General features: G+C 42.9%; 1 protein-coding gene across 6 annotated transcripts in view; it reads right to left on the reverse strand.

Moving 5' to 3' along the window:
• Positions 1-24,541, reverse strand: part of LOC147105123 (plasma membrane calcium-transporting ATPase 1-like) — a 268,080-nt gene that overhangs the window by 134,763 nt on the left and 108,776 nt on the right. For 5 of the 6 annotated variants that reach the window (XM_086011221.1, XM_086011219.1, XM_086011217.1 and 2 more), the window contains exons 2-3: positions 20,060-20,129; positions 13,669-14,138 (exon numbers count right to left, since the gene is read on the reverse strand). In XM_086011221.1, the coding sequence (XP_085867347.1) occupies positions 13,669-13,864 (196 nt within the window). In that variant the 5' untranslated portion in view covers positions 13,865-14,138; positions 20,060-20,129. The remainder of the gene's footprint in view (positions 1-13,668; positions 14,139-20,059; positions 20,130-24,541) is intronic. The other variant, XM_086011218.1, reaches the window with a different exon arrangement.

Raw genomic sequence — 24,541 nt, forward strand, 5'->3', positions numbered from 1 at the left:
GATTTATTACTGACCACACCACAAATGGAACATCTCGATGTCTACCTTATAAAACCCTTTCATAATCTTAAAAGGTCACCCCTAAGATTTCTCTTTGCTAGAGAAAAGAGCCCCAGCCTGTTCAAACTTTCCTGGTAGGTACTCTCAGTTCTGGCAAAATCCTTGTAAATCTTTTTTGTACCTTCGCCAGTGCCTCTATATCCTTTTTGTAGTATGGAGACCAGAATGGTACACAGTACTCCAAGTGTGGTCTAACCAAAGTTCTATACAAGTTTAACACAACGTCCCGGCTTTTCAATTACATTCCTCTGGAAATGAACCCCAGGGCTCGTTTGCATTTTTTATGGCCTTGTTACCTTGTCTTACTCTCAATCTGGTCATTTCCAGTCTTGTCAATTTACTGTCTGAGCTATCCAAGTCATCTTTCAATGATGTGGCCCACTACCATTTTGTACAGTCCAAATTTCTAACCTGGAACCTAGGATGACCTTTGGCAGGTCATTTCTACCAACCAACAATTGTTAATAATTAAAAGAACACAAGATACCATTATTTTCAGTGTCTACAGTGAAATGGTTCAGTGATCAGTACACAGGGCTCAACATGTAGCAAGCTGGTTTCGTTTTGGATGAAGTACATCCAAACAGAGGGGTCAGTTGGCAACCAAGTATTAGTTTGCTCATCATACCTACCTCAACAAAACCATGTTTAGAGCACAAATGGCCTTCCATACCAAGTTACCTAATAAGTTATTTACAGCAGAGAAAAAAAAACCTGTCTGTATAGAATTTCACATGAATCCAGTTTGCAGTGGAATTAGCATCCAGGTCTGCAACCTCCATCCAAGTACAGTATTTGCTCTCATCCATCTACGGACAGGAGTCCTCCCAATATAAACCAATTTGTAGATTTGCACAGATTCCCAGACATTTGCCTTTTTGAAATCCCACTAATTGAACTTTCTTTACCCATTTACTGTTTTTTCTTTGCTAGCTGATTTATTTATATTTAAAAAAAACTCAGAAGGGGCAAAGAGTTGAAAAATATGCACTTGGTTTCTGCTGCCCTGTTCTATTTTCATGTGCACGAACAGCAAAGCCTGCAGGTAAAGGGGGAAAAAACCGTAGTCCCTAAACAAGACAATTCCAGGTACCAAGAACTGCACCATGCTTCAACATTGAGCCTGGATTCTAGCAGAGATTGGATCTATAAAACAATGTAGAAGTTAAAACTGCAAGGAATAAATACTTCCAAGATTTTCCAAGAAGCTAAACACCAGACAGTACCACACCTCACCTTCAGGCAAATGTAGAAAGACTTCCAATAAAAATATGAATTTCAATTACACGTCACTACCGAACAAGCACCCAAACCCGAGAGTCTGGCCATTACAACTGCATCTGGCAAAATCTGGGTGCACCAGAATGCAAAGCTAAAGAACAAATAAATCAGTGGAAGGAGATAATAAATAAAGGAGTCATCCCACTGGGCTTCACCTAAAAGGGGCCTTTTTATACAAATGCCAACCTTGTGCAATGTGGTATTTAAAATAGATTTATAAAGATCCAACTTGGCTTTTAGACGTTTGCTGTCCAGGATTTTGACAGAGTCCAGATCCAAAACCGTTAACTTCACTGTTCTCTCCACAACAGCCTAACCTGCTCAGTGTTTCCGGCATTTCCTGTGTTTTATTCAGCCGTCCTGTGCAGTTTGGGCTGGTGCACAAACGCACCTTTAAAGACCATGCAGTTCTGTTCTTAGAGATTCCAACCCAAGCAGGAACCAGCCAAGTGAACAGTTAGACTTGAGCTGTATATATAGAGTCACCCTTAAAATGTTACATCAGCCAGGGTACTAGTAACTCCTGTGTACCCTTTGCAGTGACCGGAAATGTTGATCTGAAATGACGGTGTGGGATTTCATCTGCGGGAGCTATGCTCTTCAGCTAAATTTGAAGGCACAATTGGAAATTGTGGACATCCCCCTCTCAAACAGATACACCACTTTGAGTACTGTTTGGGGGGGGGGGGGGGGGATGGCTTATCAGAGGAAGGCAGCAGCAGCCAACTTCCTGGCACCAGGGGTGGTTCTGCTGCACAGGACGGGAGGAAAGAGGGGTAGAGCTATAGTAATCGGGGATTCTATTGCAAGGGGAATAGATAGGCGTTTCTGCGGCCGCAAACGAGACTCCAGGATGGTGTGTTACCTCCCTGGTGCAAGGGTCAAGGATGTCTCAGAGCAGCTGCAGAACATTTTGGAAGGGGAGGGTGAACAGCCAGTTATCGTGGTGCATATAGGTACCAACGATATAGGTAAAAAACAGGATGAGGTCCTAAAAGCTGAATATAGGGAGTTAGGAGGTAAATTAAAAAAATAGGACCTCAAGGTAGTAATCTCAGGATTGCTACCAGTGCCACGTGCTAGTCAGAGTAGAAATAGAAGGATATTTCAGATGAATAATGTGGTGATTATTCCTTGTTTAGTAAAAGTATTGTGATTGGTTGTTTGTTAACTGCCTTGGGATATATGTTGTAATCTCATTGGTAGTTGATGTCACATGATGTGTGGTGGCCACCTTAAATTCAGTTCTTTTCCAGCTTTGGTTGGGACTGGATGTGGAAAGATGTGCTGCAGATTTTAAAGTTAATAAAGCCTAGCTTTGGAAGGCAAATCTATTCTTTATTTCAAATACGTGGCTAGAGGAATGGTGAGAGGGAGGGATTCAAATTCCTGGGACATTGGAACCGGTTCTGGGGGAGGTGGGACCAGTTCAAACCGGACGGTTTGCACCTGGGCAGGGCCGGGACCGATGTCCTAGGGGGAGGGTTTAAACTAAAATGGCAGGGGGTTGGGAACCTGAGCAGAGGGACAGAGGAAAGGAAAACAAGGATAAAAGAAAAAAGATAGGAAGGAGAAAAACAAAAGTGGCAGAGAAATACAGTTTAAATCAAACATGGCCACAGTAAATAATAATTCTAATAGGTCTAAGAGCGTTACAAAAACAAGCCTGAAGGCTTTGTGTCTTAATGCGAGGAGCATTCGTAAGAAGGTGGATGAATTAGCTGCGCAAATAGAGGTAAACGATTATGATTTGATTGGGATTACAAAAACATGGCTCCAGGGTGGCCAAGGCTGGGAACTCAACATCCAGGGGTATTCAATATTCAGGAAAGATAGGCAAAAAGGAAAGGGAGGTGGGGTAGCATTGCTGGTTAAAGAAGGGATTAACACAATTGTAAGGAAGGATATTAGCTGATGATGTGGAATCTGTATGGGTAGAACTGAGAAATACCAAGGGGCAGAAAATGTTAGTGGGAGTGGTATATAGACCTCCAAACAGTAATGCAGAGGTTGGGGATGGCATTAAAAGGGAAATTAGAGAAGCGTGCAGTAAGGGTACAGCAGTCATCATGGGTGACTTTAATCTACATATAAATTGGGCTAACCAAATTAGTAACAATATTGTGGAGGAGGAATTCCTGGAGTGTTTACGGGATGGTTTCCTGGACCAATATGTCGAGGAACCAACCAGAGATCAGGCCATCTTAGACTGGGTATTAATGTAACGAGAAAGGATTAATTAACAATCTTGTTGTACGAGGCCCCTTGGGTCAGAGCGATCATAATATGATTGAATTCTTCATTAAGATGGAGAATGAAGTTGTTGACTCAGAGACTAGGGTCCTGAATTTAAATAAAGGAAACTACGATGGTCTGAGGCGTGCATTGGGTAGGATTGATTGGGGAATGTCACTCAAAGGGTTGACGGTGGATAGGCAATGGCAAACATTCAAAGACCGCATGGATGAACTACAGAATTTGTTCATCCCAGTTTGGCATAAAAATAAAACAAAAAAGGTGACTCAACCGTGGCTAACAAGGGAAATTAGGGATAGCATAAGATCCAAGGAGAGGACATATAAATTGGCCAGAAAAAGCAGTAAACATGAGGATTGGGAGCAGTTTAGGATTCAACAAAGGAGGACAAAGGTATTAAGAAGGGGAAAATAGAATGAGAGTAAGCTTGCAGGGAACATAAAAACTGACTGTAAAAGCTTTTAGATATGTGAAGAGAAAAAGATTGGTGAAGTCAAGCGTAGGTCCCTTGCAGTCAGAATCAGGGGAATTTATAATGGGAAACAAAGAAATGGCAGACCAATTAAATATATATTTTGGTTCTGTCTTCACAAAGGAGGACACAAATAACCTCCCAGAGATGTCAGGGAACATAGGGTCTGATGAAAGGGAGGAACTGAAAGAAATCAGTATTTGTAGGGAAATGGTGTTAAGGAAATTGATGGGATTGAAGGCCGATAAATCCCCAGGGCCTGATAATCTACATCCTAGGGTACTTAAGGAAGTGGCCCTAGAAATAGTAGATGCATTGCTGATCATCTTCAAACATTCGATGGAATCTGAAACAGTACCCATGGATTGGAGGGTGGCTAATGTTACCCCACTATTCAAAAAAGGTGGTAAAGAGAAAACGGGGAATTACAGACTGGTAAGCCTGACATCGGTAGTGGGGAAAATGCTAGAGTCCATTATAAAAGATGTAATAGCAGAGCACTTGAAAAACAGCGACAGGATCGGACAAAGTCAACATGGATTTACAAAGGGTAAATCGTGCTCGACTAATCTACTGGAATTTTTTGAGGATGTAACTGGTAAAATAGATAAGGGAGAACCAGTGGATGTGGTGTATTTGGACTTTCAGAAGGCTTTCGATAAGGTCCCGCATAAGAGATTAGCGTGTAAAGTTAAGGCACATGGGATTGGGGGCAAGGTACTGACTTGGATAGAGAACTGGGTGGCAGACAGAAAGCAAAGAGTTGGAATAAAAGGGTCTTTTTCCGAGTGGCAGGCAGTGACTCGTGGGGTACCGCAGGGATCGGTCCTTGGACCCCAGCTATTCACAATATATATTAATGATCTGGACGAGGGAACTAGATGTAATATCTTCAAATTTGCAGACGACACAAAGCTGGGTGGGCGTGTGTGCTGTGAGGAGGATGCCGAGAAACTCCAGGATGATTTGGACAGGTTGGGTGATTGGGCAGAAGCATGGTAGATGCAATATAACGTGGATAAATGCGAGGTTATCCACTTTGGTAGCAAAAACAGGAAGGCAGATTATCTGAATGGCAATAGATTGGGAGAAGGGGAAGTGCAACGAGACCTGGGTGTCCTTGTCGCTGAAGGTAAGCATGCAGGTGCAGCAGGCAGTTAAGAAGGCAAATGGTATGTTGGCCTTCATAGCGAGAGGGTTTGAGTACAGGAACAAGGATGTCTTGCTGCAGTTGTACAAGGCCTTGGTGAGACCACATCTGGAGTATTGTGTGCAGTTTTGTTCGCCTTATCGGAGGAAGGATGTTCTTGCCATGGAAGGAGTTCAGCGAAGATTCACCAGGCTGATACCTGGGATGGCAGGAATGACGTATGAGGAGAGATTGGGTCGATTGGGCTTGTACTCGCTGGAGTTTAGAAGAATGAGAGGGGATCTCATCGAAACTTATAAAATTCTAACAGGACTAGACAGACTAGATGCTGGAAGGATGTTCCCGATGGTCGGGGAGTCCAGAACCAGGGGTCAGTCTAAGGATAAGGGGTAAGCCATTTAGGACAGAAATGAGGAGGAATTTCTTCACCCAGAGAGTGGTGAACCTGTGGAATTCTCTACCACAGAAGGCAGTAGAGGCCAATTAATTAAATATATTCAAGGAGTTGGATATATTTCTCAAGGCTAAAGGGATCAAGGGGTATGGGGAGAAAGCAGGGACCGGGTACTTAATTTGGATGATCAGCCATGATCGCATTGAATGGCGGAGCAGGCTCGAGGGGCCGAATGGCCTACTCCTGCTCCTATCTTCTATGTTTCTAAATTCTGCAACTACAGTCAGTCAGTAAAAAAAACTTGTTTGACTATTATAAAAACACTTTTACAAACAGCTGTGTAATTGCATAGAAACTGATCTCGACACACAGGCAGCGAGAACTTCAAATAAAGTTGATTACAAATTTTAATCAAACATCAAAATTAAAATGCAACCCTTTATTCCCTTTGCATTGTAAACTGCACGACAAGGCTCTCTGTTACAGTGCAAACTTTTGATTAAAGAAATTCTCGTCTCCTCTCAGAGTCCATTTAAAAACAAACCCATTATCCACAAGGCACTGGTGTTTACACTAAAACATGCACACTGTACACCATGAGCCAAGAAAAAGCAATGAGAGAAAACTGAAAAGGCAACCATATTTAAAACATGTAAAAGTGTAAGCCACATTGTTATATCTGGAGAAGGTGGGGTGCGCGGGTGGAGGAAGTAGTGTGCCGTAGTTAAATTATGACCTTTCCAGGGAGACTCAACTTTACAGTGAAAGTACTCAATTCCTTAACTTTTACAAATCCAAATGGGAATGCTGCCATCGATTAATGCGACTACAAGCTGAGAATATCCATTACACAAGAGTGATGGACATTTTCAGGTATGATCTATTGGGAGTACTGTCCAATCACAGATTCTATGTCGTCACAGAACTAGTAAGGTTTTAACTCCCAATCTGTTCCATTAATCAGGCTTAAAACACAATGCTCATAGCAGAATTACTACTAGGCACTTCCCCATTGGAGGCAAAAGGGGAAAAACAAACACACAGGTACATCAAAAAGCAAACTACTGCAGATGTTGGAAATCTGAAAAATAAAACAGAAAATGCTGGAATCCCTCAGGAGGTCAGGCAGCATCAGTGGGGAAGAGGACGTTGCAGTTAACGATTCAGGTCGGACGCAAGGTCATTGACCGGAAACGTTAACCCTACCTTCCTCTCCCCACAGACGCTGCCTGCCCTCCTGAGGGGTTCCAGCATTTTCTCTTTTTAATCACCAGTACATCACCTCAGCTTCCTTGTGCACCTAATAGCAATTGGTTACACAGAGATCAGACAGGTCACCTCGCCCCTCTTGTCATTTGTGGGAAGGACCTCCGTTTGGGTTGGAGAAGAACTACTTGATCACAAATAATTGTCCACTTGCTGGATGGCATTCCGTCCAAATTCTTAAGTTCCAGCATCAGACTAGAATTGTTCTGTAGTATGGGCAATTTGGGTCAAGGAATCATGGATAATATTTACATTTTTAATTGAATTAATTTCCCACTACAGTGGTTAGACCTTAAACCTTGATCTCCACAATTGTATGCATGTGATCTACACTATCTCCACATATAATGAGAACTGCATTTCCCCTCTGCACAGAAAGCAAATTAAATTAAAATTACCTTCTGCAAGCAACAGATTTTGCTAAAAAAACTAGCTATATACACAGGTTGGGTCTTCAACATTTAGTTGGGTCTTCACAAAGCAAGAATTACTCTGCTTGGTACCCAATGAATGTCACATCTGCTTGAAACATCCGACCTTAATATCACATTTCAACATAGCGCCCAAGCACAAAGTGAGAAGTGGAAAGGTTGTTGGGGGAAGTGAAGGAGAGGGAGTGTAACTGGTGATGCTTTTCATCACAGTAATATTAAATCTGCTCAATCACAACTGTGTCCAGGTGAATGATCCAAATCTTAAAACATTGTTATTTTGACAAATTTAAGAGCATGTGATGAGGAATGGTAGATGGATATTAATAAATGGATGCATAAACAGAAGGTGACAATGAAACCGATGTCCTTGATTTATGAGTATCCATTCTCACGGTTGAAAACTGAGGTTGAATGTGGCTCTGCTGCCCGTATCCTAACTCATACTAAGTCCCATTGTGCTCGCTGTCCTACATGGACTCCCGGTCCTGCAATATCGCAATTTTAAAAATTCTCATCCTAGTTTTCAAATCTCTCCATGGCCTTGCCCCCCCCACCCCTCTCTCTAACATCCTCCAGCCCTACAACCCTCCGATCTCTGCGCTCCTCCAATTGTGGCCTCTTGCGTATCCTCTATTTTAATTTCTCCACCATTGGCGGCCGTGCCTTCAGCTACCTAGGCTTTGGAATTCCCTCCCTAACTCTCTCTCCTTAAAACTCTTTGACAAGCTTTTGATCATCTATCTGAATATCTCTATGCGGCTCGGTGTCAAATTTTGTTTAATAACGCTGTGAAGTGCCCTGGGATCTTTTTTACTACATTAACGGCGCTATATAAATGCAAGGTGCTGTTGATTAATTACTGACCACTTTATGCTCTAAATTAGGAGATGGGGCAAAGGTAAAATAAGTCAAACATCCAATACCTGATTGAAGAAATAAGCCAATGATCCTTTAAAATTCAGTGTTGCACAGCAGTGAACAGTCAGCTCTGCAATCTCGGGCACATTAACACCCCAGAACACACAGTACATCTATTTTTGCAGCAAACTTTGGTTCTGATGCTACCCCTTTAAGGGTTTGTGTGTTACAAGTATGAAACAAGAAAAACTATGTACGGTATAATATTGTATCATGGTATCAGCCCAACCTCACTCAATATTCTGAAGGACAAAACCAACTGCAGGCAAAACCAACAAAATAAACCCCAAATTTCTCCGAGACTGGAGATGAATCAAGCAAAAATATCAGTAAATCTTTCCACTTGTGTTCTTTTTACTTAGACTGTCTGTATTTAAACAATTCATCCATTGTCTCAACAGTACTTGAACCACTGCATTCAGTACAACACGTTATCTGTGCCCACCCTTGCAACCTTCAATTTCATTCTTAGCAGCCAGTTGTTCAGCTTTTTAAAAAGTTACATCTAATAGAATCCGACATCTCAACTACCCAGTGGGAAAGAAAAAAATCCTAATGAGGCTTGCTAATATTTTTTTGTGTCTTATAGATCTACAATCAAATTTTGAATGTAATAACCTGTTTTACGTCTACACGAGCTACAATCCCCATCATTTCCAAGGGCTGCATCATAAACCACTCCCCCACCCCCCATATTTTCTCCAACAAATATCATCATCAGGTATCTGTGTTTTACTGCCTTCATTCATAGTCTTCTGAGCCTCCTCCAATGAATTAAAATATTATGGTAGGGAGCCTAAAATTTCACCCGTTAGCCAAAACATAGTCCCACCCATCATCTATACAAAGTTTGATGCACTTATTTTGGTTTATAAGAAAATGCCCTAGAAATAGATCCTTGGTTAACCTGGTTAGTAATGGGCCAGAAATTCGGGTCCCCACGGGTGAGTACACTGTGTACTCACGCGTAGGGCCAACAAAAGTGCCGGTTTCGTGCATGCACTGCGCATGCGCTGGAAACCGGAACTTCTGTTCCCTTGAAGGGATTCACAGGTCGAGCACGTACGCCTGGAACTTCCTTTTTTTTTTTTTTTTTAAACACAGGTTTCTCCGGGAGGATAAGTCTCCAGCAGCTACACTTTTAAAAAGCAGTCGCAAGGCCTGCTTTTAACAAGTGGTGAATTAAGTAAAATTAAAACATTTTTCCCCCACAGGTTTATTATTTTTAAATACTTTAAAGAAAGGTAAGTTTATTTTTAGCCCCGCTAAAAACTAATTAATTTTTTCAAAAATTTAAATTGTTTAATACAGGAAACTCTCGATTTACCGGCACCCAAACAACCGGAAATCTCGGTTAACCGGCAAAATTCAGGAGTAGGTTCAGTTAAGTTTTTCTTCATTAGTGGCCGTTTCGTGATTCTTGGCTGTGTAATCGGAGGTTCCTGCACTCAACAGGGACGCTTGGTCTGTGGTTGGGCTTCTTGCAGCTGTTGCTGAGCAACAGGGAAGCTTTGATTTGTTGCTGTGTACAAGCTCTCCTACCTTTCAACTATAACTCTCTGTAATTCGGACTTTGATAAACCGGCACCACGCCGGTCCCGTCTGTGCCAGATAAAAAAGAGTTTCCTGTAGTTACTTTATGTATTTTAATCGTTATTTTAATAATGGGATAAAAAAAAAATTTGAACTTTGAGTTAGGTTTTGGGGCCAATCTCTATTCATAGATTTGACAGGTCTTCCTGTCAAATCTATGACTAGCAATTCCCTGCTAAGATTGGCTCTCCATGGCCCACGTGATCCCAGGGGATGCTTCGAACTAACTGCGCCCCTGGGATATGCAAGCACTGCACGCCGGCAGCTGGAGGAGGCCCAGGATCGGAATCCCACGCGGGCCCACAGCACAACGGCAGGTGAGCTAGGTAAGTGTAGGTCGGGGGCTTGCACCCGCGGGAAGCCTCCGACCCGAATTTCTAGCCCAATATCTTCACATTGACCAAATACTTTGTGGTCAGCATACACCTAGATACAAAACACATCCCAAATATGAAATGCGTATCTTCCAACCCACTGCTCCTCCTCCCTTATCTGGACCCTTTATCTGAGGAAGTGTGTTCTTGCCATGGAAGGAGTTCAGCAAAGATTCACCAGGCTGATACCTGGGATGGCAGGAATGACGTATGAGGAGAGATTGGGTCGACTGGGCTTGTACTTGCTGGAGTTTAGAAGAATGAGAGGTGATCTCATTGAAACTTATAAAATTCTGACAGGACTGAACAGACTAGATGCAGGAAGGATGTTCCCGATGGCCGGGGAGTCCAGAACCAGGGGTCACAGTCTAAAGGATAAGGGGTAGGCCATTTAGGACAGAAATGAGGAGGAATTTCTTCACCCAGAGAGTGGTGAACCTGTGGAATTCTCTACCACAGAAGGCAGTAGAGGCCAATTCATAAAAAATATATCCAATTCCTTCTTGAATATATTTAAAAGCTAAAGGGATCAAGGGGTATGGGGAGAAAGCAGGGACCGGGTACTGAATTTGGATGATCAGCCATGATCGCATTGAATGGCAGAGCAGGCTCGAGGGGCTGAATGGCCTACTCCTGCTCCTATCTATGTTTCTATGTTTCCCTTGAAATGATAAATATGTTTCCTGAAAACCAAAAAGGTATCTACTCCAGAGATTTTTTTTTTTTTTTAATAATTTAAAATGAAATTGGGATCAAGGGAAGGGGAAAAAGGGAAGGTGATTCAAAATGATGAGCTCTTTTTATAGTCTCTCAGTCATGTTTCACCCCTTCTTCTCTCCCCCTACCCATCACAGAAACGCATACTAGTGTTAAAAGAACTTCTTTGGAGTAGTAACCAAAAACCATTTAAATCCAAAATAGACATCAACCATGTGAATTCAAACCAGTCATTTTCAAGCTGGGGTCTCTGAAGCTTGTGGGTCTGTAATTTCTGCATTTTCCCTACTTGTTAAATTTCTAGCTAATTATTTATGTGTACCCTACACAATTTTTCCTGCAGTTATGACCAATTTCTCCCCATCTTTAGGGCAAGGGACCTCTGGATGTGCCAATATTAACACATTTTTAACTGTAACAATAAGAGATCGAAAAATACTTGCAAATTCGTGGGAGCCAAAATTTCTCAAACTTTTTTTTAAAAAAAGCATCGCCACCAATATAGAAACTCGAAAGACTCAAGAATACCTTTACTGCACACATTAGAGTTACAATACTTCGGGGGAGACAAGTCACAGCATTTTGCAAAAGTTGGAGGGGGATGGGGAGGGAAAAATACTAAATTAAGTGCAGTTGTGAAATGGGTTCTGGCATTTTCTCTCTTCCCTCTGCCCAAGGCTTAAATGCGGCGACGCACAACTCTACACTGGGAAATAAGTCCCAGGAGACTTGTTTATCGCAACTTTAGATAAATGATTATTTGTACCTGTTGCAATATTGCAAGTTGATATAAAAGTTTAGACAAAAGATTTGCCACATAAAGTAAAGAGACAGGGTGATGGGAGGAATAATGATGTATTCATAATAACTTTTCAAAGCTTGGGAGCATTGCTTCCCCTTAAGTCTCAAGTGCCTCGTTATATTTCCAGAGAGAATGTTTCTGTTCAAAGTAAATTTAAAGATAAAGATAGAGTCCACATAACTGACACTCCAGGAAAACCGAAATGTCAGTAGATTTGCAATGATCATAGAAATATAAAGTTAACAGGACAGCATAACTGAATCTTGGCTTTTACTGGTTCCTTTTTTCATCCTTCCCTTCCACCTTAGTCCTATACAAAAGCTCTTATCTTAAAGTTTTCCATATTGATCAAGGGTTGATAATCAAAATGCTAACCTACTTTTTCTTTACAGATGCTGATGGACCTGCTGTGCAATTCCAGCATATTACAGAAAATGTAATTGGATACTAAACCAGATTTGCAGAACTCTTGGGCAAGCAATCCTTTCTGCATTATACTTCCGATTCTAGCTGCGTTATCTAGGCTATGGGCAGGATCGTGGTCGGTATCATTTCATCAATTAGCGAGAGAGACAATTTAAATTGCAGCTCGTTTGATACTATCCAGCTTCTGCTTGAAAGAAAACGAACCATCTCAGTCATGAAACAGCCAAAATTCAATGGAGGCAATTGAGTTACAGCAACAGGCAGCTCTGGGACAGACATTTAACCAAATTAAGCTCAGTAAGCTGGTGACAAGGACTTTAAGCCTTTCATACCCGGTCATGCACTTTAAGCGCTTGAGAAAACAGGCAGATCGGGGTCTTGGTTTAACGTATCACCTGAAAAATAGCACCTCCAACAGTGAAGCACCACCTCAGTGCTGTACTGAAGTGTCAACCTGGATTATATACTCAAGTTCTGGAATGGGACTTAAACTCTCAGCCTTCTAATTTGGAGGCAGGATGCTACCACCAAACAAAGGCCGACAACCTTGAAAAAAAGATAGCAAGATTCTTCCATCTACTCCCTGCAAAAAAAAGGATGTACTTATTGCAGACTTGTCCTTTGGTAATTAACTGCTGCTGACCGGTGTTATGTGCAGTTTCAATCATTTGCAGTTTGGTCCATGCCAGTTGACATTTAATCAATTAATTAAATGCTTTAGGACATATCTTTTCTATGTTCAAGCAGCTGTATTGTATTTGTTGTAGCATTGAATAATGTATGGAGCATTTGATCAGCACTGAATTTCATGATTGGTTTAGCATGTGAACCCAGTCAAGCTTTGCCCATCACAGCAAGCACACACTGCTCTTATGCGAGAACATTTCTGAACCCCCATCAGGCTGGCCAGAAAGTGATCCACAGGGACACAATTCAAGAATGTTGAACATGCTTGGGGGATCATGTCAGAGTAATGATTGGAAAGGAACAATTGTGCTGGCATCTTCCTGAAGTAGAAGTTTTGAAACATGGCATACCAGAGCCTAGAAAATATAGATCTTTAAGCTCATCAGTGTGTGACATGCAATGTCGTTTTGCATTTAGGCAAAGAGCTCAGGTTATTTAAAAGTTTTTCTGAAGGGTTTGTGCAAGAGTCCATGGATTGGTCGCCCACAAACGTAGTCTAGTGAGGAACAATAATGTGGAAACGCTGGAGGATAGTACAACACAGCAGATACATGGGGGAGGTCCTGGAAAAGACCGTCTTGGTATGATGGACTAGTCAGTTGCCACGGCCATCATATCAATAAAGCCTTTTTCAGGACCCTCCCTCCCAAGTTAGCCCCCATCCTAGGAAGCAGAAGGAAGAGATAACAGCAGCAGGGCATCCAAATTCAGATGAAGTTAATCCAAATTTAAAATTACCAGATTGTTGTAACTGTAACTTATCCAAACAAGAGCAGTAACATTTAAAAAACACAAAACCAACATGCTCGCGTGCACATACACATAACACACAACCTACCTTCTACTGGAGAAGTTTTTAACCTTCTGCAGATATCTTGAACATCACCGTAAGTGTCGTGTATTTTACTGACTGCTTCGCCAGATCGCAGTTCCATAAGGCCACGTAGATCCGCGACGGTGCAGCCAAATTCCCCCTCATGGTTGCCCTCGGCAACAGAGTTGCCTGGATGGTGGCCTGCTGAGTTATTAGTCATTTTTGCCCTCGGAAATGAAAAAAAGGTTCGAGCTGAAGCTTTGAAAGATCCACGCCAGAAGCTGGCACAGCCGTCCTACTGATGGTTCCAATGGGAGCCTGAAAATTTCAAATTGGTTTTTAACTCTCTTGGCAGTGACGCAAACATCAGCAGAGTCCAACTTCCCCAGATAAAGGCGTCGTAAGAACGTGCATATTACTGTAGCAGCAGCCTAGCAACAACTGTTTAGTCTCTTCTCTCGCATCCCTTGGTGCCAGGAAGCCACTGAGAAAGTCTGAAAGACAAGGTGCAATGTGTTACTCAGATGGATCGATATTTGACATTCAGCTTTTAAAAACCGAGTGAGCTTGACCAAGAATTTAGCACTTGTAGCGCAATGTACAGAAATGTACAATGCTGCTCACCATTCCTATGATTAAGAGTGCTCTCATTTTTGGTAGAGAAATCAAGTTTTTTTTTTAAAATAGTCTAACAGATAAAAATCACTGAAAATGTTAAACTCCATAACATTCCCTAATATTTAACATTTATATGCTTTACTTGAAAAAAATTATGCAAAGCTAAAATGAAGTCTCCATCAATGTCTTGTGTGGGTCAGAATGTCAATATTTCTGCAACAAACACTGTACTAGTTTCACCAGTGACATTTCTCCCCCCCCCCCCCTTCCATATAAAGTGCATCCTTGGGATATAAACACCTGAAAAGGTGGAAATATACATGTGAGCAAACATGGTCCTCCAGTGCATCAATGAGGCCATTTTCATATTCAAAGCAATGCATGCTCACCCACAATCAAGAGCTGTATGAGACATATGCCAGCAGGTTAATGGTTCCCCAATCAGAATACCACTACTTTTACTATGAACTTTCCAGCTGGGCTTCCTACTTTAACACATGGCTATATGCAATGCCCATGCATTGAGGCTAGAAATTTCAGCTAGACTGGTAACGCTTCAGCTCCAATGCCCGCCAATGTTCTCAGCAATGGGTGACTATCAGGCAGAGTAGTAGGTGCAGGCAGGTAGTGCAGCGGTCCCCTGTGGCCATCCCCCTTTCAAACAGATATACCATAGAAACATAGAAGATAGGAGCAGGAGTAGGCCATTCAATGAGATCATGGCTGATCATCCAAATTCAGTACCCTGTCCCTGCCTTCTCCCTATATCCCTTGATCCCTTTAACCTTAAGAAATATACCCAACTCTTTCTTGAATATATTTAATGAACTGGCCTCCACCGCCCTCTGTGGCAGAGAATTCCACAGGTTCACCACTCTCTGGGTGAAGAAATTCCTCCTCATTTCAGTCCTAAATGGCTTACCCCTTATCCTTAGACTATGACCCCTGGTTCTGGACTCCCCGGCCATCAGAAACATCCTTCCTGCATCTAGTCTGTCCAGGCCTGACAGAATTTTATAGGTTTCGATGAGATCCCCTCTCAATCTTCTAAACTCGTGTGTATAAGCCCAATCGACACAATCTCTCCTCATACGTCATTCCTGCCATCCCAGGTATCAGCCTGGTGAATCTTCGCTGCACTCCTTCCATGGCAAGAACATCCTTCCTCAGGTAAGGCGACCAAAACTGCACACAATATTCAAGGTGCGGTCTCACCAAGGCCCTGTAGAAATGTAGCAAGACATCCTTGTTCCTGTACACGAACCCTCTTGCTACGAAGGCCAACATACCATTTGCCTTCTTAACCGCCTGCTGCACCTGCATGCTTACCTTCAGCGACTGGTGCACAAGAACACCCAGGTCTCTTTGCACTTCCCCTTCTCCCAATCTACTGCCATTCAAATAATAATCTGCCTTCCTGTTTTTGCCACCAAAGTGGATAACCTCACATTCATCCACATTATAGTGCATTTGCCATGTTTCTGCCCAATCACCACTTTGGATATTGTTGAGGGAGACAGCTTAAATCGGGGGAAGGCAGCAGCCGCCAACTTCTTGGCACCATGGGGGGTCCTGCTGCGCAGGACGGGAGGAAAAAGAGTGGGAGAGCTATAGTGATAGGGGATTCTATTGTAAGGGGAATAGATAGGCGTTTCTGCAGCCACAAACAAGACTCCAGAATGGTATGTTGCCTCCCTGGTACAAAGGTCAAGGATGTCTCTGGGCAGCTGCAGGGCATTCTGGAGAGGGGGGGGGGGGGGGGGGGAGGGTAAACAGCCAGTTGTCTTGGTGCATATAGGTACCAACGATATAGGTAAAAAAACAGGATGAGGTCCTAAAAGCTGAATATAGCGAGTTAGGAGGTAAATTAAAAAAAATAGGACATCAAATGCAGTAATCTCAGGATTGCTACCAGTGCCACGTGCTAGTCAGAGTAGAAATAGAAGGCTATTTCAGATGAATACGTGGCTAGAGGAATGGTGCAAGGGGGAGGGTTTCAAATTCCTGGGACATTGGAACCGGTTCTGGGGGAGGTGGGACCAGTACAAACTGGATGGTTTGCACCTGGGCAGGACCGGAACCGATGTTCGAGGGGGAGTGTTTGCTAGTGCTGTTGGGGAGGATTTAAACTAAAATGGCAGGGGGTTTGGAACCTGTGCAAGGAGACAGAGGAAAGGGAAGCAAGGATAGAAACAAAAGACAGGAAGGAGAAAAGCAAAAGTGGAAGGCAGAGAAATCAAGGGTGTAAATCAAACAGGGCTACAGTAAATAAGAATGCTAAAAGGACTAAGTGTTAAAAAATCAAGCCTGAAGGCTTTGTGTCTTAATGCAAGGAGCATTCATAATAAAGGTGGATGAATTAGCTGCGCAAATAGATGTAAATGGATAGGATATACTTGGGATTACGGAGACATGGCGCCAGGGTGACCAAGACTGGGAATTCAACATCCAGGGGTATTCAATATTCAGGATGGACAGGAAAAAAGGAAAAGGAGGTGGGGTAGCATTGCTGGTTGAAGAGGACATTAACACAATAGTAAGGAAGGATATTAGCTCTGATGATGTGGAATCTGTATGGGCAGAGCTGAGAAATACCAAGAGGCAGAAAACGTTAGAGAGTTGTATACAGACCCCCAAACAGTAATGCGGAGGTTGGGGATGGCATTAAACGGGAAATTCGAGGGGCTTGCAATAAGGGCACAGCAGTTATCATGGGTGACTTTAATCTACATATAGATTGGGCTAACCAAATTAGTAACAATACTGTGGAGGAGGAATTCCTAGAGTGTATACGGGATGGTTTCCTGGACCAATATGTCGAGGAACCAACTAGAGAGCAAGCCATCTTAGACTGGGTATTATGTAATGAGAAAGGATTATTTAATAATCTTGTTGTGCGAGGCCCCTTGGGGAGGAGCGATCATAATATGATCGAATTCTTCATTAAGACGGAGAGTGAAGTAGTTGACTCAGAGACTAGGGTCCTGAATTTAAATAAAGGAAACTACGATGGTGTGAGGCACGAGATGGCTAGGATGGATTGGAGAATGTTACTTAAAGGATTGATGGTGGATAGGCAATGGCAAACATTTGTTCATCCCGGTTTGGCATAAAAATAAAACAAAAAAGGTGACTCAACCATGGCTAACAAGGGAAATTAGGGATAGCATAAGATCCAAGGAGAGGACATATAATTTGGCCAGAAAAAGCAAACCTGAGGATTGGGAGCAGTTTAGGATTCAGCAAAGGAGGACAAAGGGATTCATTAAGAGGGGGGAAATAGATTAGGAGAGTAAGCTTGCAGGGAACATAAACAGTGACTGTAAAAGCTTCTATAGATATGTGAAGAGAAAAAGATTGGTGAAGTCAAGCATAGGTCCCTTGCAGTCAGAATCAGGGGAATTTATAATGGGAAACAAAGAAATGGCAGACCAATTAAATACAAACTTTGGTTCTGTCTTCACAAAGGAGGACACAAATAACCTCCCAAAGATGTCGGGAACATGGGGTCTACTGAGAGGGAGGAATTGAATGAAATCAGTATTTGTAGAGAAATGGTGTTAGGGAAATTGATGGGATTGAAGGCCGATAAATCCCCAGGGCCTGATAATCTACATCCTAGGGTACTTAAGGAAGTGGCCCTAGAAATAGTAGATACATTGCTGGTCATCTTCCAAAATTCTAGAGACTCTGGAACAGTTCCCATGGATTGGTGGATAGCTAATGTAACCCCACTATTTAAAAAGTGTAGTAGAGAAAAAACGGGGAATTATAGATCAGTAAGCCTGACATCAGTAGTGGGGAAAATGCTAGAGTCTATTATAAAAGATTAACAACACTGGAATTTTAAGGATGTAACTAGTAGAATAGATAAGGGAGAACCAGTGGATGTGGTGTATTTGGACTTTCAGAAGGCTTTCGATAAGGTCCTGCGTAAGAGATTAGCGTGCAAAGTTAAAGCACATGGGATTGGGGGTAAGGTACTGTCTTGGATAGAGAACTGGTTGGCAGACAGGAAGCAAAGAGTTGGAATAAACAGGTCTTTTTCCGAGTGGCAGACAGTGACTAGTGGGGTACCACAGGGATCAGTGCTAGGACCCCAGCTATTCACAACTAGATGTAACATCTCCAAGTTTGCAGATGACACAAAGCTGGGTGGGCGTGTGTGCTGTGAGGAGGATGCAGAGAAACTCCAGTATGATTTTGACAGGTTGGGTGATTATACTGCATTTGCTATGCATCTGCCCAATGTGGATAAATGCAAGGTTATCCACTTCGGTGGCAAAAACAGGAAGGCAGATTATCTGAACTGTAGTAGATTGGGAATAGGGGAAGTGCAACGAGACCTTGGTGTCCTTGTGCACCAGTCACTGAAGGTAAGCATGCAGGTGCAGCAGGCAGTTAAGGCAGCAAATGGTATGTTGGCCTTCATAGCGAGAGGATTAGAGTACAGGAGCAAGGATGTCTTGCTGCAGTTGTACAGGGCCTTGGTGAGACCACACCTTGAGTATTGTGTGCAGTTTTGGTCGCCTTGAGGAAGGATGTTCTTGCCATGGAGAGTGTGCAGCGAAGATTCACCAGACTGATACCTGGGATGGCAGGAATGACGTATGAGGAGAGATTGGGTCGCTTAGGCTTTTATTCGTTGGAGTTTAGAAGAATGAGAGGGGATCTCATTGAAACTTATAAAATTCTAACAGGACTAGACAGACTAGATGCAGGAAGGATGTTCCCGATGGTGGGAGAGTCCAGAACCAGGGGTCACAGTCTAAGGATAAGGGATAAGCCATTTTAGGACTGAGATGAGGAGGAATTTCTTCACCCAGAGGGTGGTGAACCTGTGGCATTCTCTAACACAGAAGGCAGTTGAGGCCAATTCATTAAATATATTCAAGAAGGAGTTGGATATATTTCTTGAGGCTAAAGGGATCAAGGGATATGGGGAGAAAGCAGGGACAGGGTACTGAATTTGGATGATCAGCCATGATCTCATTAAATGGCGGAGCAGGCTCGAGGGGCCGAATGGCCTACTCCTATCTTCTATGTTTTCTATCTTTCAACCACAGGCCCCTCCCTCCATTAATTATTTAATATTTCTCCCTTCTTTTTGTATTGGAAACTTTGTATCCTGTTCCAGCTCAGCCCTACCAAAAGGTGCCTTTTCCTCCACTCTAAAACGCCCAAGTTTAGGATTTCTGTCCTCTTCCAGTTAAACTTCGGCTGCTTTAAAATGAACAAACTGTCCCTTTAAGCAAGTTGAAAGAAACCCTACATTGCCAAGTAGCTGTAATATTTAAAATATTCCCCACAGCACTATTGCAGAAGAGCAAAGCTGGTTTGAGAAATCAATTACCAATGTGCAACACACATCTGCCCAAGCACTGGGGTCAGGGAGCTTGTTCACCAGATGGAATTGGGCAGTTAGTGAAATAGTAGTCTGGGATGGGCTCGATGGCCTACATGTTATGGAAAACTTTGGGCCCAAAATCCAGGCAAATATGGGCCAACTTTGGATGTGCCTCACTGTATCTTAGTGCAAAAAAGTTAACCCAGACTCGAATAAAATTTAATTCAATTCTCAGAGTGCGGTACTGCACCTATTAAAAATTTAAATGAACAGAGGAATCCACACTGTGCACGTCTAAAGATTTTACTCACGATAGAATGTTGGTGGAAGTGGGGACCGGGGGGGGGGGGGGGGGGGTGGCGGCGGGGAGAAATCATACATGGAGTACCATGCATTAAACATCCGAGCCTAAACTACCCTCTCCATCACCAATGTGGCTGCAGTGCATACCTTCTACAAGATTCACCAGAGCAACTCGCCACGACTTCAACAGCACCTCCCAAACCCTCACCGCCGTCACCTAGAAGGACAAGGGCAGAAGGTCCATGAGAACACCATCACCTTCAAGTCCCTCTCCAAGTCACATGCCATTGTGACTTGGACATATATTGCCGTTCATTCATCATCACTGGGTTCAAAATCCTGGAACTCCCTACCCAATAGAATTGTGGAAGCATCTTCACAACATGGACTGCAACGGTTCAAGGCAGCAGCCTGCCGCCACCTTCTCAAGGGCAACTATGGATGGGCATTAAATGCCAGCCTTGCCAGCAGTGCCCACATCCTGAGAATTCCTTAATTGCAGAGCACGGACTGAAGCAAAAAGAATCAGAAATATGGATCGCTACTTTAACTGAAATTCTAGTTTTCCTACCCACATTAACTGGTTGGCAACAGTTAGCTTAGGTTATTTTGCCCACCTCCTGTCACTGAACAGAAATGAAAGGATCCACCCTCCCCACCCCAAAGTCAGAGAACTTACAGAATTATGTATGATTTCTTGATACAGAAATTAAAACTTCCTACATATTCAGCAAGCTCGCTACTCCTAAATTTAAAAAAAACATCCCAATGCAGGAACTTGCATGTTCATTCTGTGACATGTAAAAATATACACATGAAAAACAAAAGCATAAATGAGCAGCAAAACACTCAGGAGTGCGAGTTTCTAAATAATTTATGTTCTCATCCCTTACGATTTTCCCCCTGCATACAGCAGCTGCTACATGGGCCATCGGGACAACATTAATATTTCTAATGCTGCCAAAGTTTAACTGCTTTCGGTTTCAGTAATTTCAGGGAAGAGGGAAATTGCAAACTTCAGTACAGAATGCAGTTTTCCGCAGTACAGACCTGTTGAGGATATTCAAAAAGGTAATTCTTTTTTCCATTCTATGAGCAAGAGAGACTCCTTTTTGCAAAGAGTTTAAACTTGGAGCATGCCCCAGGATAGACTGGTCTAAAAACCATGTTAGATTTACACTTCAATTAACAGTTCTGCTTCTGAAAAGTATTTGTGGCATTTTTTTAATCCTTCCCCCTTCTCCAATAATCACATTCATCAACTGAAAGGAGACAATCCACCTTCAGGGACACATCAACACAGTTGCTTGGTCTAGCCAACAGGTGGCACGCACATGACCACTGGTTGGTAGGCAACCCTTAATACCCAGATCGCCGTCCCTTCCCTCCCTCAGACCACCTGGCCAAATTGGCACACTTGTCCACACCCCCCCCCCCCGCGTCCCCGAGAGGACAACTGCAAATAGTAATCAAAACCAGAATTCAAAGCCGAGTCACCCAGCTGAGAATCTGGAAACCGACTGGTGTTGTAGCTGTCAGGCCACCTGTTTGCCACTTTTATAATAACCCCTGTAACCCTTCCAGTGCCAGAAAGATTTTATATCGTACGTAAGTGCCTGGTTCGCATTTGTTGAGTAAACAGAGCTAGTTTTAACACAGCTTCTGTGCACTGTATCTGTATATTTGATCAAGCAACACACACTTCCCCACATGCACACACACTCTCTCACACCCACCCATACACACACTCACTCACCCACACACAGCCCGCGCTGCTCATGAGCTGCAATTTCCAAATAGGCAACGATGTGATTCGTTGAAACTAAATGCTGCATTCTGACGTCTCCCTCAAACACAGACTGATCAAGTCACCGCAGTAGAAAATGCAAAATTACTCGTCGCTGTCCTTAAAACACAATACTGCCAAACACATTGAACTAAAAAGGTTTTGAAAAGAGGATTTTTGTTTCTTTTAAATTAAAAAGGTAGGTGCCATACATTAGAAAAATGAAGCGGTTATTTTAATACTTATTAAAAAAGTCACAAATGTCATCACTCATGGCTAAGGATGCAGAACATTTAACAAGGTTTCTCCTGTTAACACAGCACTCTTGTAGAGTGTATATCTCTATTGGGGGAAAAAAAGATTAACGGTACTCCCCATTCAACAAATTTAACCGCAGTAAGCAACTAAAAGCTGGGCATTTGCTACCTGCTAGCACCAGCATGAACTGCCTCAAAAAAAGATAAATGACGACTAGCTGACAGAACATTTGCTGTCCCCAAATGGCACTGCTCACTTTTCTTCTCCACCGTCACTCACACAGGCCCAGAGGCCGGTCATGAGGAGGCTTCGTCTTTCGTCGCCTGCTGTCTGCTCCTGATGAGGTTTGTTTACGTTTTGGATGAAGAGATGACTCAGCCGTGGGCCAGAGAAGTCAGTGCTGTTCCGTGTAACGTGAGCAGCCAGGAAAATCCAGCAAACATCACTCTGCAGTTGCACAGTCTGGGGGAGGCTGAGGCGTGACTGCAATTTAAGCACATGCAATTCCTTAGAAAATACTTGACATTCTAGTAAGGCAGGGGCTGTTGGGAACATTCAACGTCTTCCTTCCTCAGTCACTGGTGGTGAAAAACCATGCTGAATAGAACCTTTATTCTCACAGATAAGCACATTAAGATAATGTTAGCACTTATTCAAATAGATTAGTGTGTTTCACCACCAATACCCCTTTTAAAGATCAGCTACAAAGAATTAAACATTAATATCCTTGAGTTTTGTTTGAGCTGATCCTACTTTAACTGTTTAAATGACAAGCACAGTTGCCAGGGGGAGCAGGAAGGAAACAGTGGATGATTGCTTAGAGGAATTACCAAGCCAAATATTAGGAGAAAACAAATTAACATACATACAGACAGCTGAAGCGCCCTGGGCTGAATGACGACATCAATTAATGTTAAAATCAATTCCCTTACACAGAATCAGAAATCCTCAAAGTCAGCACCTCCAGTCATCGAGACCCATTGTTCAGCATCAAAAACAGGCAGATATCCCAGTTGTAATTCTCTGCATTTTCTCCCCCTCAAAAAGCAGGTCCCTGATGGCAAGTCTGCATATTTTAGCACAAGCCCACTACTTGTACTCTCAGTCCTCCCCTCAGTCACAATGCAGTAACGTTTAGCTCTGCCATCCTCACTGCCGTCTTTCCCCTGCAGCCAGCAGAGTTGATTCGGGAACGGACGGCCTGATTTCTCCTCTGTTTACTATCAATTACATTCTGTGGTCAAACAGGAAATCTACTTCAGTTGGCAGAATCTTTCCTTTCCCTCCCTGGCTGAAACGAATTGTTCCATCTGGCAGTCTGGCTCGAGAGCTAGCAAAACACACCCACCGACAACAAGTCAGATTCAAGGTCAGTCGCACACCGTGATCCGAACCCAGAACTCGAGTCGACAGTCTTGCCATTCTTTTGCCGAAGCTACTGCATGGGATTTTTCTGTGTGAATATAGAACAGTGATCGAGGTGCTCCAAAATATGGGGGCGCCAGGTTGCTTATATTTGCTGGCCAATATTTATCCCTCAACCGAAATCACAAACAGATTATCGGATCATTATCACATTGCTATTTGTGGGAGCTTGCTGTGCGCAAATTGGCTGCCGTGTTTCCTACATGACAACAGTGACTACACTTCAAAAAGTACTTCATTGGCTGTAAAGCGCTTTGGGATGTCCGGTGGTCGTGAAAGGCGCTATAGAAATGCAAGTCTTTCTTATACTAGTACAGCTAGTCACAGGTACAGTGCATAACTTGTAACATTGTAGGTTGGTTTGCAAGTCAAATTCCTCGCCATTTCCCACTCATCATTATGAAACCAGACAGATTGCTGAACACCAAGTAAAGGCACTGCAATGGACTAAGTGGACACATTTGGTATCAGTCAATTCTCCATTCGCACAGCAGCCAAGGGGAGGCCATGTTGGACTGAGCTACTCCCAAACTGAAAACAAAATAGGAGCATGAATAGAACATTAAAGATTTTGCATGTCTAAAAATAAAAATGTTTTAAAACAAACACGGTGGTCCTGGAGTTTTGAATGCAAACTAAAAAAAAAAAAAATGCACCAAGCATTTAATAACTAGTGCAGAACCACTCAAGTGAAACTTCCAGAGTGGATGAATTACGCTGGCCATGTGTAATAACAAACACATTCAGAAGAATTCTTCCTCTTAGCAAGTATTAATCCATTTACCTGCAGTATCCCGAAGCTCATCTTTTAATAGCATTACTGATTTCCATAAACGTTTGCTCTTCTACTCTAGCTCAGCGCCCAAACTATGAACCGTGAACTTTAAGTGACCAAAAATCACTCAACTCTGAAGTTGGTAAGAAACGAATAGTGCACGAGAGACAGGGAGACAGAGGGTGGGGGGGGGGGGGGGGGGGGGGAAGAAAGCTAAACTATTTGAGGAACAGTTGCCTTCAACACAACATGGACAGCTTCTGTAACAGCATTTATTGCTAAGTGCATCTGCTGGTAATCAGCTGCACATTTCTCAAATGTCAGACATTAAAAATCACTAATCCTGCAGTAACTAACTACATGGTGCGCACCAACCTTTTCCCCC

Source organism: Somniosus microcephalus, chromosome 18 (genome assembly GCF_052327205.1).
Source record: "Somniosus microcephalus isolate GS21.2 chromosome 18, FLI_Smic_1.0, whole genome shotgun sequence".
Classification (NCBI taxonomy): Eukaryota; Metazoa; Chordata; class Chondrichthyes; order Squaliformes; family Somniosidae; genus Somniosus; species Somniosus microcephalus.